The 19,093-nt window shown below is 53.7% G+C and overlaps 1 protein-coding gene across 5 annotated transcripts in view; it reads right to left on the bottom strand.

Annotated features, from left to right (window-relative positions):
* Positions 1 to 229: 229 nt before the first annotated feature.
* Positions 230 to 19,093, bottom strand: part of tp53bp1 (tumor protein p53 binding protein, 1) — a 76,456-nt gene continuing 57,592 nt past the window's right edge. For 2 of the 5 annotated variants that reach the window (XM_059945957.1, XM_059945958.1), the window contains 9 exons: positions 17,808 to 17,969; positions 15,282 to 15,697; positions 14,082 to 14,273; positions 12,023 to 12,199; positions 11,395 to 11,607; positions 4,984 to 5,078; positions 2,210 to 2,409; positions 1,642 to 1,787; positions 230 to 574 (listed from right to left, as the gene is read on the bottom strand). In XM_059945957.1, coding sequence (XP_059801940.1) covers positions 387 to 574; positions 1,642 to 1,787; positions 2,210 to 2,409; positions 4,984 to 5,078; positions 11,395 to 11,607; positions 12,023 to 12,199; positions 14,082 to 14,273; positions 15,282 to 15,697; positions 17,808 to 17,969 — 1,789 coding nt within the window. In that variant the 3' untranslated portion in view covers positions 230 to 386. Of the gene's footprint in view, positions 575 to 1,641; positions 1,788 to 2,209; positions 2,460 to 4,983; positions 5,079 to 6,538; positions 6,661 to 11,394; positions 11,608 to 12,022; positions 12,200 to 14,081; positions 14,274 to 15,281; positions 15,698 to 17,807; positions 17,970 to 19,093 lie in introns of those variants that run through there. The other 3 variants (XM_059945959.1, XM_059945960.1, XM_059945961.1) reach the window with 3 other exon arrangements.

Here is a 19,093-nt window from a genome sequence, read left to right as displayed (position 1 = left end):
GAGCTGGGCTTGGCTGTCAGAGGCTATTTGAGACACTCGCCATTGGGAGCATTTAATAGGCAGTGGGGGTTTGTCCCCATTACCCCACCCCTCCCCCCGGCTAAGACAGCCCTAAGGAACCAGACGTTCAAACCTTTAACCTACTGGCTGTTACTTTGAGTAAATCACTAGCAGATTTTCTTTCAATTAAAAAAATGTAAAACTGACAAAAAGGCGGCGAAACCTCACAGTTTATTCTGTTGTTTTTTTAATAAAAATGAAACCAATAAAACTATGTACATTTCATACATGCAGTTACAAACACAGACAGATAAAAGCTTTGAAAATGTAAAACAGCGGCACAACAGATCGGCTGTTGGGGGAGCGATGGGTGGAGGGGCCTCCTTTTAGCTGGGCTTGTAAGTGTGTTTGTACGTGGGGTGGCTGTGCTGACTGACCCTCTGACCAGTCACCAGGCTCTGGATTACCCACTCCTGCGAGACCACCGGCACGGACAGCGACTCTGCACACTTGAGCAGCGACAGGGGGCAGGAGAGGTCAGTCACCACGATGTCGAAGAGCCCCAGAGGGACATCTGCAAGGTCAGAGAAGGAGAAACACCTGTCAGCCCAGTGGCTACAGCAGCCAAGTTCAGCGGGGGGTGTCTCAGGATGCCCCCAGCAAGGACAACGGACTCTGAGCTGTAACAGCTGCTGCCATGGTTGTAGCGGTACTAGGTGGGCTAAACAACATGGAGGGAGCTTCACCCTGTGTCTGACCCGGGAGTGTGTGATGTGATGGTGTGGAGGGAGATTCACTCTGTGTCTGACCCGGGAGTGTGTGATGTGATGGTGTGGAGGGAGATTCACTCTGTATCTGACCCGGGAGTGTGTGATGGGACGGTGGAGAGGGAGCTTCACCCTGTGTCTGACCCCGGGAGTGTGTGATGGGACGGTGTGGAGGGAGCTTCACTCTGTGTCTGACATGGGGAGTGTGTGATGTGATGGTGTGGAGGGAGATTCACTCTGTGTCTGACCCGGGAGTGTGTGATGGGACAGTGTGGAGGGAGCTTCACTCTGTGTCTGACATGGGGAGTGTGTGATGGGACGGTGTGGAGGGAGTTCCACTCTGTGTCTGACCCCGGGAGTGTGTGATGGGATGGTGTGGAGGGAGCTTCATTCTCTGTCTGACTCCGGGAGTGTGTGATGGGACAGTGTGGAGGGAGATTCACTCTGTGTCTGACCCGGGAGTGTGTGATGGGACAGTGTGGAGGGAGATTCACTCTGTGTCTGACTGTGGGAGTGTGTGATGTGATGGTGTGGAGGGAGATTCACTCTGTGTCTGACCCCGGGAGTGTGTGATGTGATGGTGTGGAGGGAGATTCACTCTGTGTCTGACCCCGGGAATGTGTGATGTGACGGTGTGGAGGGAGATTCACTCTGTGTCTGACCCCGGGAGTGTGTGATGTGACGGTGTGGAGGGAGATTCACTCTGTGTCTGACCCCGGGAGTGTGTGATGGGACGGTGTGGAGGGAGATTCACTCTGTGTCTGACCCCGGGAGTGTGTGATGGGACGGAGTGGAGGGAGCTGTGTCAGACCTGTAAATCAGGATGAATGTGACCCCACGGCCCCACCCCCGAGGGCTGGGGACATGCTCTCACCCTTGCCGTGAGTGGTGGGATTGTGCTGTCGGACTGACGTCGCCCCTCCCATCATCAGGATCTCCGGCCACAGGCTGAGGAAGTTCTCCTGCTGATCCGACACCAGCAGCATCTTCATGTTCTTGAACGGGGTGGTGCGAGGGTGCCTGGGGAATCAGGGAGGAGTCAGTGAGAGGCCGCGTGTGCACGTGGGGGGGGAGCGGCGATGAGGGACTGCAGAGGGCGGGGTGGGGAGGGCGTGAAGCTGACTGGGGTGGGGGGGGTCACGGAGCAGAGGGATGGGTCGGTGAGTTGGGGGAGGTGTCGGGGTGCAGAGGAGGGTACTAAACCATTTCCGGGGGCGGGGAAGAGAAGGAAGGAGACAGAAGAATCCAACGCGAGTAAGTACATCGGGAGGGGTGGGGGGAGGCCGAGGTCTGACAAAGGTTTAAACTGTTTGGTTTTGAGATGCTGCTGTTTTCCAACACCCGAGGGTGTGCAAGACTGCCATGGCAACGGGCAGCATGCTACTTGGGCTGGGCAGTGAGTACAGGTTTGGTTGAACGGGAGAGTAATTGTGCCCTCTCACCACTCCAGGATGCGGTCTGCCTCGACACTGTACCCAGCAGGAAGCATGTAGTTCTGGTACGGCTGCAGCTGGTTCGAGAGGCAGCTGTCGCGCACCCACAGGTTGGACACGCAGGGAACTCCGCTGGCGATACACAGCAAGTATTTCTTTGTCCGACAGTGCTGGTCGGCGATCAGCACGCACTGATAGGCAGCTTTGCACTGAAACACACCAGGCACACGGCACCAAAATCAAAACAGCGCCCCTGCTACTGAAATGAAATAATACCAAAATAATCTCCACCAACAGTCTCGGCCCGAAGCATTGATAGAGCGGATGTTCCCTATAGCGAGAGAATCTAGGACCAGAGGGCTCAACTTCAGAATAGGGGGCTGCCGAGGAGGAATTTCTTCAGTCAGAGGGTGGTGAATCTGTGGACATTGCCACAGACAGCTGTGGGGGCTTTGAATATACTTAAAGCAGCAGAGATTGATGGGTGTCGGTGGTTACAGGGAGGAGGCAGGGAATGGGGTTGAAAGGGGTTTTAAACCATCCTTAATGAAATGGTGGAGCAGACTCGATGGGCCAAATGGCCTAATTCTTCTCCTGTATCTTAGCCTCCTTTGTTGAGGGACATCACACGGCACAGGAGCTGACCACTCGGTCCATCGAGTTCTTACTAACCAACCACCCACAAACACTGGCCCACACATTACTAAATTCATAGAGAAAGACGCTTCAGCCCATCTAGTCTGCCTAGTCCCTTCAACCTGGACCGTCACCCTCCACACCCCTCCCATCCGTGTACCTAACCACATTTCTCCGAAATCCAGCACTCCTGCGGCTGCTTGTTCCACACTCTCACCACCTTCTGGGTGAAGTCCCACACTTCCTCCTGAATATTTCATCTTTTACTATTAACCCATGACCCCTAATTCGAGTCTCAGCCAGCCTCCGTGGGGAAAAAACATGCTTGCATTAACAAACATGAAAAAAATCCGTAGATGCTGGAAATCCAAAGCAACATGCACAAAATGCTGGAGGAACTCAGCGGGTCAGGCAGCATCTATGGAAAAGAGCTGACATTTCAGGCCGAGATACTTCATCAGGCCTGGAAGGGAAGGGGGGAGTCAGGGTACGAAGGTGGCGGGAGGGGAGGAAGCAGTACAAGGTGGTAGGTGAAACCAGGAGAGGGGGAGGGGTGAAGTAAAGAGCTGGGAAGTTAATTGGTGAAAGAAATAAAGGGCTGGAGGAGGGGGGAATCTGATAGGAGAGGACAGAAGACCATGGAAGAAAAGGAGAGGGGTGGGGCACCAGAGGGAGGTGATTGCTGGGGAGGGACGAGTGGACAAGGGAGTCACATAGGGAGTGATCCTAATGGAGATAGCAGAAGCTACAGAGGCTGTGCTGGGCACAGAGGCGAGTGGGGTGGTAGATGAGGACAAGAGGAACCCTATCCTTGGTGTGGTGGTGGCAGGAGGGGGTGAGGGCAGATGTGCATGAAACGGGTGAGGGCAGCGTTGATGATGAAGGACAACTCAGTTGTTCTGGAATGAAAAGCCTCATCCCGAGAGCAGATGTGGTGGAGATGGAGGGATTGAGAGAAGAGGATGGCGGATTTACAAATAACAGGGTGGGAAGAGGTGTAGTCCAGGTAGTTGTGAGAGTTAGTGGGTTTATTGAAGATATCAGTAGATAGACTGTCTCTAGAGACTGAGAAAGGGGAGAGAGGGGTCGGAAATGGATCAGGTAAATTTGAGGGCAGGTTGGAAGATGAAGGCAAAGCCGATGAAGTTGACGAATTCAGCAAGGTGCAGTAGTCGATGTAGAATAGGAAGAGTCAGGGAACGATACCAGTGTAGGCTTGAAACACCGACAAAAAGGCAGGCATAGCTCCGACCCGTGCTCCGGCAGGTGCTCGTGACTACACCTTTGGTTTTGAAGGATGTGGGAGGAGTCAAAAGAGAAATTATTGAGGCCGGGGACCAGGTCCACCAGTTCCATGGTCTCCTCTACTGCCAGGATGAGGCCACTCTCAGGTTGGAGGAGCAACACCTCCTATTCCATTTGGGTAGCCTCCAACCTGATGGCGTGAACATTGATTTCTCAAACTTCCATTAACGGTCCTTCCACCCTCCTTCACCATCCCTCATTCCCATTTCCCTCTCTCACCTCATCTCCTTGCCTGCCCATCACCTCCCTCTGGTGCTCCTCCCATTTCCCTTTCTTCCATGGTCTTCTGCCCTCTCCTTTCTCTCTTTCACCAATCAGCTTCCCAGCTCTTTATTCAGCCTTCCTCCTCTCTCAGATTCACCCATCACCTGCCACCTTGTACTTCCTCATCATTATTTTGCACGTGATGCTTGGATTAACCCTACCTATACCCCTGCCAAATCCCCACATTCCCATAACCACTCTCAGAATCTACCCCTCACCTACACACTGAGGGCAAGTTACAGCAGCCAATTAACCCACCACCCCCCTCAGTTTTGGGAGGTGGGTAGAACCCGGATCTCCAGATGTGAGGGGGAAAATTTATACGCGGAGGTTGGTGGATGGCTGGAGTGCGCGGTTGGGATTGGCGGCGGAGGCAGGTATCATAGAGGTGCTTAAGAAGATTTTAGACAGGCAGAGAATGGCGGGATATGACCACTGTGTAGTTCAATTAGCCTAGCACAGCACTGTGGGCTGAAGGGTGTCGGGGCAGGGTTTCTGCGTGCTGCCTGCTCACCCAGCTCCCCTCACCCCCTGGCTCAGGATAGACACAAGCGCCACCCACCCTCAGCCCCTCTTACCTGGGCTTCATTGAAATCCTGAAGGATGTATCCTCCGCCAGCTCGAAGCTGGGACTCTGTGTACTGCTTATTGTAGGCTGCGGTCTCCACGTACTCTAGGGTCAAACAGTGACACAGTTAGATCCCAGACCATCGCCCACCGTAGAGGGAGGAAACAGTGAAGTAATTTACTATTCACTTCCTGCTCCCCCGGCTACCTTGTCTCCTCACGTCTCCTCTTGCTATAAACACATCCAACGCTCCATCTCCTCTCTGAACCAACCCTCCCTCAATTTCAGAACCCGTCCCTCTTTCAGCTCCCCTTCACAGTGAAGCTGCCTTTTTCGATTTAGATTCAGATTTATCCCTGACTTGTACATCAAAACACCGTGAAATGTGTTAACAGCCAACACACCCAAGAATGTGATGGGGGGTGGGGGGCAGACTGCAAGATTCGCTGCACATTGCAGCACCAACCTAACAAGCCCCCGACGTTGGGCAGAACTAATTGCCAGCACTAAGGACCTGGGATCAAGGATCTGCTGAGGGAGATTCCCACCTTCATCCTGGTAGTGGTGTACATCCCAGCTCAGGAAGAATCCCTGCAGCACCCAGTGACCCCGCGATCTCTATCTGAGAGGCCAACGTCCGCTCATCTTAACTGGGTCAACCCGCACAAGGCCTCGGGCTCTGAAAACCGGAGTGTTCAAGGACATCTTCAATCTGTCACTACTGTAGGCAGGAGTTCTCACCTGCTTCAGAAAAGCAACAATCATACGAGACAAGCAGAGCAGGGGAGCTGCCTCAGTGACACTCCCATCGACTGTGATGAGGTGCTTTGAGAAGCTGGTCATGGCCAGAATCAACAGGATGCAGCTCTCCGCTCAGCCTCGGATCATCAGGACGATAGCAGTGCGTCAGGCTGCTGATTACTGTCTACAGCTCAGCCCTCTACACAATCATACCCTCAGTACTAACCAACAAGCTTCAAAACCTGGGCCAAACACCAGGGAGTCTGCAGATGCTGGAAATTCAAACCACACACACAAAATGCTGGTGGAACGCAGCAGGCCAGACAGCATCTGTAGGGAGAAGGGTCTCGGCCCGAAACATCGACAGCGCTTCTCCCTATGGATGCTGCCTGGCCTGCTGTGTTCCACCAGCATTTCCTCTGTGCCCCACTCCACCAGGAGACAACAGTTAGTGCGGATCAGAAATAACATCTCCTCCTCACCGAGGGTCAGTGCGCCGATGGGCCCACTGCTCTGCTTTCTCTACCCCCACGCCTGTGCGGCCAGGCACAGCTCAAACACCATCTATAAATTTGCCAGCAACACAACTGCTGTTGGCAGGATTTCAGGTGGTGGCGACAAGGCGCACAAGAACGAGACAGATCAGCTGCTTGAGTGGCGTCACAGCAACCACCTGGCACTCAACATCATTCAGACCAAGGAATTCACAGGGAGGGCAAGTCCTCGTCGAGGGACCAGCAGTGCAAACGGTAAACAGTTTCAAGTTCTGGGGTCAACATCTCTGAGGATCTATCCTGACCCCAACAAAGTATCAACGCAATTACAGTGAAAACACGCCGGCGGCTGTATTTCATCAGGAGTTTGAGGAGAATTCTTGCAAATTTCTACAGATGTACCGTGGAGAGTATCCTAACTGGTTGCATCACTGTCTGGTATGGAGGGATCACTGCACAGGATGAAAAAAAACAGTAGAAAGTTGTAAACTCAGCCAGCCCCACCATGGGCCGTGCGAGGAGGTACAGGAGCCTGAAGACACACACTCAACTTTTCAGGAACAGCTTCTTCCCGCCCCCCCCCCCCCCCCCCAACCAACAGATTTCTGAATGGACAATGACCGCTGAACACTTAATCAGAAATTTCCCCTCTCTTTTTACAAGAGTTATTTATTTTTATACACACTACCTATAAAAATATTCATTACCCCCCCACCCAAAAGTTCTTACCTTTCATTGTTTTGCAACATTGAATCACACTAGATTTAATTTGGCTTTTTGACACTGATCAACAGAAAAACTCTTCGGCGTCAAAGTGAAAACAGATCTCTACAAAGTGATCCAAATTAATTACAAGTATAAAACACAAAATAACTGATTGCAGAAGTATTCACCCCCTCAGAGTCAGTATTTAGTAGATGCACCTTTGGCAGCAATTACAGACTTGAGTCTGTGTGAATAGGTCTCTATCAGCTTTGCACATCTGGACACTGCAATTTTTCCCCATTTTGCTTTACAAAACTGCTCAAGCTCTGTCAGATTGCATGGGGATCATGAGTGAACAGCCCTTTTCAAGGCCAGCCACAAATTCTCAATTGGATTGAGGTCTGGACTCTGACTTGGCCACTCCAGGACATGGACACGAACTTGTTTTTAAGCTATTCCTGTGTAGCTTTGGCTTTATGCTTGGGGTTGTTGTCTTGCGGGAAAACAAATCTTCCAAGTTGCAGGTCTCTTGCAGACTGCACCAGGTTTTTCTCCAGGATCTCCCTGTATTTTGCTACATTAATTTTACCCGCAACCTTCACAAGCCTTCCAGGGCCTGCTGCAGTGAAGCATCTCCACAGCATGATGCAGCCAACACCATGTTTCATAGTAGGGATGGGGTGTTTTTGATGATGTGTGGTGTTTAGCTTTTGCCAAACATATTGCTTGGTCTGATGGCAAAAAAGCTCAATTTTGGTTTCATCAGACCATACAACCTTCTTCCAGTTGACTTCAGAGTCTCCCACATGCCTTCTGGTAAACTCTAGCTGAGAATTCATGTGAGGTTTTGACCAACAGTGGCTTTCTCTTTGCCACTCTCCCATAAAGCTGTGACTGGTGAAGCACCCGGGCAACAGTTGTTGTATGCACAGTCTCTCCCATCACAGACACCGAAGTTTGTAACTCCTTCGGAGTTGTCATTTGTCTCTTGGTGGCCTCCCTGACTAGTCCACTTCTTGCATTGGTCACTCGGTTTTTGAAGGCAGCCTGCTCTGGGCAGATTTACAGCTGTGCCATATTCTTTCCATTTCTTGATGATTGACTTAACTGTACTCCAAGGGATGTTCAGTGACTTGGAAATTTTCTTGTATCCATCTCCTGACTTCAGCTTTTCAAAAATCTTTTTGCGGAGCTGCTCAGAGTTTTCTTTTGTTTTCGTGGCGTAGTTTTTGCCGGGATCCTGACTCACCAGTAGTTGGACCTTGCAGGTACAGGTGGATTTTTACTACAACCAATTGAAACACCTTGACTGCTCATGGGTCTCCAAAAACTATCTCCATTTAACTAATTACTTGACTTCTAAAACAAATTGGCTGCACCAGTCATGATTTAGTGTGTCACATTAAAGGGGAAGAACAGTTATGCAATCAATTATTTTGTGTTTTATATCTGTAATTAATTTAGATCACTTTGTAGAGATCTATTTTCACTTTGACAGAAAAGAGTCTTTTTCTGTTGATCAGTGTCAAAAAAGCCAAGTTAAATCCACTGTGATTCAATGTAATAAAACATGAAAACTTTCCGGGGCGGTGGGAATACTCTTTATAGGCACTGTATATACTTATTGTAATGTATAGTTTTCATTACTATGTATTGCAACGTACTGATGCCGCAAAACAACAAACTTCACAACACACTGCACGTTGCTGATATTAAATCTGATTCTGATTCCGACTCTACGCTCAGTGACCACTTTATCAGATACTGGAGAGGAAACTGGCATGGTCTTCTGATGCTGGAACCCATTCACTTCGAGGTTCAATGTGCTGTGCATTCAGAGATGCTCCTAAATAATAACACGTGATTATTTGAGTTCCTGTCACCCTCTTGTCACCTTGAACCAGTCCGGCCGTCCCCCTCTGACCTCTCTCATTAACAAGCTGTTTCACCCACAGAACAGCTGCTCGCTGGACGTTTCTTGTTTCTCACACCATCCTCTGCAAACTCTAGACAGTTGTGCGTGAAAGTCCCAGGAAATCACCAGTTCCTGTGATTTCCTCCTACCCATCTGGAGCTAACAATCATTCTGCAAAGTCACATTTTTTCCACTTTCTGAGGTTTGGTCCGAACAACAACTGAACCTCTTGACCTTGTCTACATGCTTTTATGTATTAAGTTGCTGCCACATGATTGGTTGATTAGATATTTGCATTAACGAGTGTGAACAAGTGTACCTAATAGTCTCTGACCGTATGTTCTAACCTAAGGGGATGGGTCACAAGTGTCAGCACCAACACAGCATGCCCACAACGTTCACCAGGAATAGGTGAGGTGTGATCACTCAGCGTCTGGAGATCAAAATGCCATTAGTTTCAAAGTAAATACGGAAAATGATGGGTCTGGCCCACAGACTGAGATTCTAAATTGGAGAATGGCCAGATTTGATGGTATCAGAAAGGATCAGGCAACTGTGGATTGGGAGAGTCTGTTTTCAAGCAAAGGTGTACTCGGTAAGGGGGAGGCCTTCAATAGCGAAACTCTGAGAGCACAAAACTTGTATGTTCCCATCGGAATGACAGGTAAAGACAACAAGTGTAGGGAACTTTGGTTTTCAAGTGATATTGAGGTCCTGGTTAAAGAGAAAAAAGGGGTTGCCTAGCAGATATAGGCTGGTAGGAACAAATGAGGTGCTTATGGAGTATAGAAATGCAAGAGAACACCTTAAGGAGGAAATCAGGAAGGCTCGCTATTACCTTCTTTGATAAGGTGAAGGGGAATCCTAAGGGCTTCTACAGATACATTAAGAGCAAAACTAGCTCCTCTGGAGATCAGAATGGTAAGCTATGCATGGAGCCGAAACAGATGGGGAGATCAGAATGGTAAGCTATGCATGGAGCCGAAACAGATGGGGAGATTGTGAATGGATTTTTTGCATCTGTATTTACCTGGAAGATGAAGACAGGCTATAGAAATGAAGCAAAGCAGCAGTGAGCTCGGACCCTGTACAGATTACAGAGGAGGGGGTGTTTACTGACCAGAGGCAAATTAGGGTGGATAAGTCTCCAGGGCCTGACGAGACACTCCCTCCCTCAGAGCCTGTGGGAGGCAGAAATTACAGGAGCCCTAGCAGAGGTATTCTAATCATCCGTATTGGCAGGTGAGGTTCTAGAGGATTGGAGGACAGGTCATGTTGTTCTGCTGTTTAAGAAAGGCTTTAAAAAAATAAACCAGAAAATTATAGGTGGTGAGCCTGACATCAGTAGTTATTGGAAGGTATTCGAATATTGGAAGATAAAGGAAGGGCTGGATACATGAGTATTTAGATCAACAGGGACTGATTCGGGATAGTCAGCATGGCTTCCTGTGTGGTCGGTCATGTCTAACCCATCTTATAACCGTTTTTGAGGAAGATACCAGGAAAGATGCTAAAGGCAAGGCAGTGGAAGTTGTCTACATGGACATTAGTAAGGCAATCGACAAGGTCCCGCAGGAAGGTTCAGTCACTTGCAGTCAAGATGAGGTAGTAAATTGGATTGGACAACACACACAAAATGCTGGTGGAACACAGCAGGCCAAGCAACATCTATAGGGAGAAGCGCTGTCGACGTTTCGGGCCGAGACCCTTCGTCAGGATTGGATTAGACATTGGCTTTGAGGGAGAAGCCCGAGAGTGCTAGTAGATGGTTGCCTCTCCGACTGGAGGTCTGTGGTACAGTCGTTGCTTTACATCTACATCAACGATCCGGACAACGTGGTTAATTGATCAGCAAATCTGCGGATGACATCAAGATTGGGGTTGGAATGGCCAGCGAGGAAGACCATCAGAGCTGGCAGTGGGATCTGAACCGGCCGGGGAAACGGGTTGAGAAGTGGCAGCTGTACACAAGTACGAGGTATTGTACTTCAGTAGGACCTACCAGGTCCTACTCAGTCCTACTCAGGAGGGCACTGAGGAGACTGGGGTAGAACAAAGGACTCTGGGAATACAGGTCCATAATTCATTAAAAGTGGCAGCACAGGCAGATAGGGTCGTAACGAAAGCTTTTGGCACACTGGTCTTCAGAAATCAAAGTGGCAAGCATAGGAGATGGGATATAATGTTGAAGTCGAAGACACTGGTGAGGCCCAATTTGGTCACCTACCTACAGGAAAGAGGTATGCAAGGTTGGAGGAGTACAGAGAGAACCTACAAGGATATTGCTGGGTCTGGAGGTCCTGAAAGATTGAATAGGTTAGGACTTCACTCCTTGTAACGTAGAAGATTAAGGGGAGATTTGGTAGAGGTATACAAAGTTCTGAAAGGGGTAAAAATCCTGTGGAGACCCTCTCCTTCCCCACCACCCAATTCTCTGCCCTCCGTACGTGTTCCCTCTCCCTCCCTACGACCATGCACCTCTGTCCTGCTCCCCGCTCTACAGGAACTCCCCTTCCCTAACCCTCACTCAGGATTCGGATGGACAATAAGGAAGAGTTGCACTCACCTTCCTCCTCCTCACTGCTGAGCGTCCCGTCACGGTGGGGGGGCTTATTTGTCTGTCGGTCAGATTCAGTGGCTGCGGTGAGGATGAAGGCATACCCCACGAAGAGGGTGGGGCTCTTCGGCAGGGGTCCGTGCTGGGCTTCCACAGATGGGCCCGACCCGCCGGACGTGTCCCCCTCAGAGGGGCTTGCAAAGATGCTTGGCTTCGCGCTCCCTGCAGGAGGGACACCACAGTTCAGACACGTCCACAGAACCACACAGCACAGAAACCATCCGTTCACCTCACTGGAATCAGACAGCACCTCAAAGCCCAACTCCTCCGTGCCCACTAAGGTGCCAGCTTGAGCTGGTTCCATTTGCCTGCTTTTGGCCCAGGTGACCCTCTTACCCCTTCTCCTCTCCTCACCTCCCTCTGCTGCCCCCCTTCCCTTTCCCCCATGGTCCACTGTCCTTTCCTCACGGATTCCTGCTTCTTCTTCAGCCCCTTCCCCCTCACCTGCCAACATGCCCTCTTCCCCCAACTCCCAACAACCTTTTGTTTTGGCTCCAAAGATATCGCCTGATGTGAGCGTGTGCGAACTGGCCAAAGTCACTACTCCCACAAACCCGGCTGGGCTACCAAACGTTACCGGATTTCCCGGAGCCTGGCTTGCGTCCGCGCTTTGCTGGCGACCGCTCTTCGTCTGAACTGAGGAGCTTTCTCTTGCCCGTGAGGGGTGGGGCCCTCGGGCTCTCCGCCTGCTTCCTCGTCGGGGTGCTGGCCCCAGCGTTACTCCGCCGCTTTCGCTTCCCCTCCACCAGGTTATCTGTGGGCGCAAGTTCAATCCCCCGTCACCACAGGTGGAATTGGAATCTTATCGTCAAGTACCGGGATAGAGTGAAAAATACATCCAGCGGACTGCTACAGATCAGATCATTGCACAGTGCGCTGAGGGGGAACAAGGTAAAGCAGAGTAAAGTGTCACAGCTACAGAGAAAGGGCCGTACGGGCAGACAGTGAGATGCAAGATCATAGACTGCAAGGTCCAAGAGTCTGCTCGGGGACCACTCAATAACAGCAGCACTGAAGTTGTCTTCAGCCTGGTGGCACGAGCTTTCAGACTTTTGTTTCTTCTACCCGATGGGAGAGGGAAGGGGGGGAGAATGTCTGGGGTGACTGGGGTATTTGATTCCGCTGGCTGCTTAACCGAGGAAGTGAAGTATAGACAGTGTGCATGGAGGGGAGGCTGGTTTTCCCGATGCGCCGAGCTTGTCCACAACTCTCTGCAGTTTCTTGCAGTCACAGGCAGAGCAAGTCGTGGTGCATTCGGATCAGGTGCTCCCTATCTCCCTACGGTGCATCGATACAAACTGGCAAGGATTGACGGGGACATCAGATCTCCGTAGCCTCGTGAGGAAGAAGAGGGTTAGTCTCTGTTTGTGAGTGTGAGTGTGCATGCATGCGCTGGCACTGCATCTCTCCAGCTGACTCCCCTTCTCCCCTGGTCTCCTCACCTGGTCTGTCTGACGGGGGAGCAGGGCCAGAGAGATGGGGGGGGGGGGGGGTTGGTGCACCGAGGGGGATGTGGGTGTGGGGCCAGAGGGAGATAGTGACGGTGATGGCGGGGGAGCAGAGGCAGAGAGATGGGGGGGTGCACCGAGGGGGATGTGGGTGTGGGGCCAGAGGGAGATAGTGACGGTGATGGCGGGGGAGCAGAGGCAGAGAGATGGGGGTTGGTGCACCGAGGGGGATGCGGGTGTGGGGCCAGAGGGAGATAGTGACGGCGATGACGGGGGAGCAGGGCCAGAGAGATGGGGGGGGGGTGCACCAAGGGGGATGCGGGTGTGGGGCCAGAGGGAAATAGTGACGGTGATGGCGGGGGAGCAGAGGCAGAGAGATGGGGGGGGGGGGGGGTTGGTGCACCGAGGGGGATGCGGGTGTGGGGCCAGAGGGAGATAGTGACGGTGATGACGGGGGAGCAGGGCCAGAGAGATGGGGGGGGGGTGCACCAAGGGGGATGCGGGTGTGGGGCCAGAGGGAGATAGTGACGGTGATGACGGGGAGCAGAGGCAGAGAGATGGGGGGGGGGGGTTGGTGCACCGAGGGGGATGCGGGTGTGGGGCCAGAGGGAGATAGTGACGGTGATGGCGGGGAGCAGAGGCAGAGAGATGGGGGGGGGGGGTTGGTGCACCGAGGGGGATGCGGGTGTGGGGCCAGAGGGAGATAGTGACGGTGATGACGGGGAGCAGAGGCAGAGAGATGGGGGGGGGGGGTTGGTGCACCGAGGGGGATGCGGGTGTGGGGCCAGAGGGAGATAGTGACGGTGATGGCGGGGGAGCAGAGGCAGAGAGATGGGGGGGGGGGGTTGGTGCACCGAGGGGGATGCGGGTGTGGGGCCAGAGGGAGATAGTGACGGTGATGACGGGGAGCAGAGGCAGAGCAAGGTGTGGGGTTGGCAGAAGGGGGCTGTGGGACAGAGAGAGATGGAGGACAGGAGGAGGAGGGGTGCGGGAGAGGGAGATGGAGGAAGGGAGGAGAGGAGACATGAGAGAGAGGGAGGAAGGACTAGGTTAAAGAAGGATGCGGTAATGATTAGTGCTGTTTGGAAGTTTTGGTTTGGGTGGTTCTGCTGGGACTGTGGCACAGAAGGTCAAGGACGACAGAAAGGGTACGGGGGGGGGGGGGGCTGGAGATCAAGCCTCACTCACCCAAGCTGATGTCAGCTGCCATGGCCAGTGGCGTGCTGGGCTCGCAGGGGTCGAGGCCAAACTGCTCCCGTAAGCGGTTGCCCTGTTCCAGCGAGAGGATGACCGCCATGCGCTTGTACCACTTCTGCACGCCCTCCTTCTCGATGCAGTAGAAGAACTCGTCAGGCTCCTTCCGGTGGGCCCTCACGATACCTGCAGGTGACAGATGGTCAAGTGGGGAGGGGGGGAGCAGTCTTGTATGGGGTGTCCAGGGAGGGGTAACACCTCAGGTGAAGGGGCTTTTCTGTCCGCTCTCCTCCCGTACTCCCGTACTCCCTCCGCACTTGCACAATCTTCACCTTCCCCCGGTTTCTATGAAGAAGCACTGACCACAAACATGCCTCTGGTTTCCCTCCCTCAGAGGCCGCCTGACCGGCCGAGTGTTTCCAGCACTTTCTGCTTCCAACCCCACCCCACCCCTCAAAATTTCCAGCCTCTGCAGCCCGTCATTCCTGCCTGGCAAAATCTGGGCTGCTCTGTAGCGGCAGAGGCCGAGGGAAGATCTGGGTACGCTGATGAGAGGGCTGGTGCAAGTTTCCCAGCTCGAAATGTCTCACCCCAGAGGGCACGCATTGAAGCTGAGAAGTTCAAAGGCGTTGTGAGGGGCAGTGGGCTTCTGGAATGAGCCGCCAGGGCTGGTGCTGGAGGCAGGTAGAACGTACAAGAAAGGAAGATAATTGTGTAAGAAGTGAAAGGATAGTGACATTGTACAGGCAGTAGGGTTAGTTTAGTTGGGAATTTGAAGCCAATTTAATTGGTTCAGTACCACATGGTGGGTGTTCCTGTGCCGTGCTGTACTGTTCTACACTAACAACGGGGGTACAGGTGGGCTAAATGCAAACAGGCTTTTTTCACTCAGACTAGAACTAGAGGTCATGGGTTAAGGGTGAAAGGTGAAATGCTGAGGGGGAACCTGTTCACTCAGAGGGTGGAGTAAGTGTGGAACGAGCTGCCGGTGCAAGTGGCTTTGATTTCCACACTCAAGAAAAGTTTGGATAGCTACATGGATGGAAGGTGTGTGGGAGGGCACTGGTCTGGGTGCAGGTCGATGATAGATGGGCTGAAGGGCTTGTTTCTGCACTGTGGTGTTATCTGCCTCTGTGCTAAAGGTCTCTAATCTCAGTTCCCTGGCGCGGCCTGCTTCGGAACGGAGCCACGTACCAGCACTGAAGTATTCGTCGTCGGACAGGGCAGTCACCTCGGTCTCCACGGGGATGGGGTCGCACAGCAGGATGTCCTTGCCTGGCACCTCGCACTCGTAGCCGTCGTCGAAGAGCACCTTGTACCTGCCGTCCCCCGAGTCGCGGGTGATGGTCCCCGAGTAGAAGTAGCCATTGGACGACCATTTGGCCACCACGCGCAGCCCCACAAAGCTGCTGCTCTGGGAGGAGGGCAGTTTGGGGTCAGCGGGGGACAGGTTTTGCAGGGGAGGGATCTCGGGCGAGCCCGAGCGGGGCAGTGAAGACGCTGCTGCCTTGTCAGGGGGCTGGGCGGCGATGGGGATGCACTGCTCCTCCGAGGACGTGGCGCTGGAGGTGTCCTCTCCTCGCGCACGGTGCAGAGTGTGCATCATCTCCCTGGGGGGAAGTGGGGGCAAAATGGGGGTGGGAGGGGGCAGAGAAAAAGGGGCGAGGGGGTGAATGATGGAGAGGGAGGGGCAAGGGGGTGGATGATGGTGAGGGAGGGGCGAGGGGGAGGATCATGGTGAGGGAGGGGCGAGGGGGAGGATGACAGAGAGGGAGGGGCGAGGGGGAGGATAACGGAGAGGGAGGGGTGGGGGTGGGTGATGGAGAGGGAGGGGCGAGGGGGTGGATCATGGTGAGGGAGGGGCGAGGGGGAGGTTGATGGAGAGGGAGGGGTGGGGGTGGGTGATGGAGAGGGAGGGGTGAGGGGGTGGATCATGGTGAGGGAGGGGCGAGGGGGAGGATGACAGAGAGGGAGGGGCGAGGGGGAGGATAACGGAGAGGGAGGGGTGGGGGTGGATGATGGAGAGGGAGGGGCGAGGGGGTGGATCATGGTGAGGGAGGGGCGAGGGGGAGGTTGATGGAGAGGGAGGGGTGGGGGTGGGTGATGGAGAGGGAGGGGTGAGGGGGTGGATCATGGTGAGGGAGGGGTGAGGGGGAGGATGGAGAGGGAGAGGTGTGGGTGGGTGATGGAGAGGGAGGGGTGAGGGGGTGGATCATGGTGAGGGAGGGGCGAGGGGAGGATGACGGAGAGGGAAGGGCGAGGGGGAGGATGACGGAGAGGGAAGGGCGAGGGGGAGGATGACGGAGAGGGAGGGGTGGGGTGGGTGATGGAGAGGGAGGGGCGAGGGGGTGGATCATGAACAGGGAGGGGTAGGAATGGTCAGAATGGAAAGAGGGTGGGGGATGGACACAAGAGTATGTAGTGAATGGAACATTTCTCCGTTACACTGTTTTCCAGTATCGCTACTCTGACCTCATACCCGTTCCTCGCTCTGTCAGCACCACAGGGCCCCCAGGACACGTTGTGAACTGGTGTCAGTCCTCTGTGGGACTAGTCCCTTGACAGCTCCCCTGTGAAATCCTGTATCAGGCCAGCGAGGCAGGCAGACCCTCCCAGCCAGGGTCGAAACACCCCCTCTACAAGCTCGCTCCCACCACCCAGCACTGGAACTGGAACTCACAGAGCAGGGGTGAGAGTGAGGGGGGAGTCTTTGGATTTTCCGAGCCCAGGATCTCTTCACCTGAACCTCCCTGTGAGGCGGGAGTGCGGGCGGTATCTGCACAGCAAGCTCCCACAGGCAGTTAACACTTCAGTACTGGTACATACACACTAGGCAGGACCACGGCCAGCTCCTTCCTCCTCCCCTACGCTGGGCTCCCGATACCTCCACTCAAGAGGCCGGCAGTGGGAATCGCCCAGGACGCATCGAGCCCCGGGTTCCTGCCTCAGTTGTGGAGGAACCACACACAAAGCAGACGTCATTTTCATCAGTCAGTCACCCTCACAGCCAGGTCAGAGACCCAACTGTCATCTCCAAGATTCGTTCCCACCTCTTCCAGGTCAGGCAGACCACCAGGCTTGGGCTCAGTCCAGGTCATAAGCAGTTGATCGGACCATTACGAGCAGTTACGGGCTCCGTATCTAAGAGAGGATGTGCTGGCATTGGAGAGGGTCCAGAGGAGGTTCGCGAGTATGGCGCAGAAATGTCACACGAAGGGCATTCGATGGCTCTGGGCCTGTACTTGCTGGAGTTTAGAAGAATGCGGAGGGGATCTCATTGCCTCCTACCAAACATTGAAAGGCCCGGTAGAGTGAGCATGTTTCCTATCGTGGGGGAGAGGCTACAACCAGAGGGCACCACCACAGAACAAAGAGACGTCTCTTTAGAAACGAGGAGGCATTTCTTTGGTCAGAGGGTGGTGACTGTGGAATTCATTGCCAAAGACGGCTGTGGACACCAAGTCAGTGGGTACGTTTAAAGCACAGCTTGATTATTAGGAGCATCAGAGGGGAATAGGGGTGAGAGGGGAAATGTTTGAGATAGTTAGATGGGCTGTTCAATAAGCAAGGTTTAGAAGGATGTGGTCCTAACGTGGGCAACAGGATCATCTCGATGGGCAGCAAGGAACTGGAACACTGAGACAGGGAGATGCAAGTGGACCACACGAGAACTACAAGCTCCAGATTTATCTCCTGGGGACACACAGCAGCCCCACTCACCTGCTGACCGTGGAGCGGATGGGGGGCCGCCCCCTCTTTCCTCGGCCCCGGGGAGCCGGGCTCCGTGGGGCGGGTCTGGTGTTCACAGAAGCTTCGTCGCTCTCCACCACACCGGACAACAGGTGCTTCGGTGACCAGTTGTGGGCTCCGACCCTCCGCGGGCTGACGGTAAATTCCAAAAAAAGCAAAAAACAGAAATCCAGAAGGTGAACATACGTCACGGGCAGATGGGCAGCTCGAACCGGGAAACACCACTGATAACAGTGGTCATTCCTTCCACCACCGGTGGGGTATCAGACTAGACCGAGCAACAGGGCACGTACCAGTGAAAATGAGAACCAGGGGAGCTCCATTCCGTATGTGACTCATGCAGCGTGCAAGTGAGGAACAGGAGTGTGTGATGGGACGGTGTGGAAGGAGCTTCACTCTGTGTCTGACCCCGGGAGTGTGTGATGGGACGGTGTGGAAGGAGCTTCACTCTGTGTCTGACCCCGGGAGTGTGCGATGGGATGGAGTGGAGGGAGCTTCACTCTGTGTCTGACCCCGGGAGTGTGTGATGGGACGGTGTGGAGGGAGCTTCACTCTGTGTCTGACCCCGGGAGTGTGTGATGGGACGGTGTGGAGGGAGATTCACTCTGTCTGACCCCGGGGGTATGTGATGGGACGTTGTGGGTGGAGTTTCATTGTGTCTGACCCCGGGAGTGTGTGATGGGACGGTGTGCAGGGAGCTTCACTCTGTGTCTGACCCCGGGAGTGTGTGATGTGACGGTGTGGAGGGAGAATCACTCTGTATCTGACCCCAGAAGTGTGTGATGTGATGGTGTGGAGGGAGAATCACTCTGTGTCTGACCCCGGGAGTGTGTGATGGGATGGTGTGGAGGGAGCTTCACTGTGTCTGACTCCGGTGGTACATGATGGGACGGTGTGGAGGGAGTTCCATAGTGTCTGGCGGTGGGAGTGTGTGATGGGACGGTGTGGAGGGAGCTTCACTCTGTGTCTGACCCCGGGAGTGTGTGATGGCACGGTGTGGAGGGAGAATCACTCTGTGTCTGACCCCCGGAGTGTGTGATGTGATGGTGTGGAGGGAGTTTCACTCTGTGTCTGACCCCAGGAGTGTGTGATGGGACAGTGTGGAGGGAGCTTCACTCTGTGTCTGACCCCGGGAGTGTGTGATGGGACGGTGTGCAGGAAGCTTCACTCTGTGTCTGACCCCGGGAGTGTGTGATGTGATGGTGTGGAGGGAGAATCACTCTGTGTCTGACCCCGGGAGTGTGTGATGGGACAGT

This window comes from Hypanus sabinus, chromosome 21, assembly GCF_030144855.1.
Source record: "Hypanus sabinus isolate sHypSab1 chromosome 21, sHypSab1.hap1, whole genome shotgun sequence".
Lineage (NCBI taxonomy): Eukaryota > Metazoa > Chordata > Chondrichthyes > Myliobatiformes > Dasyatidae > Hypanus > Hypanus sabinus.
Note: the sequence above shows the minus strand (reverse complement) of the source record. Positions and strands in the feature narration are given on the sequence as shown.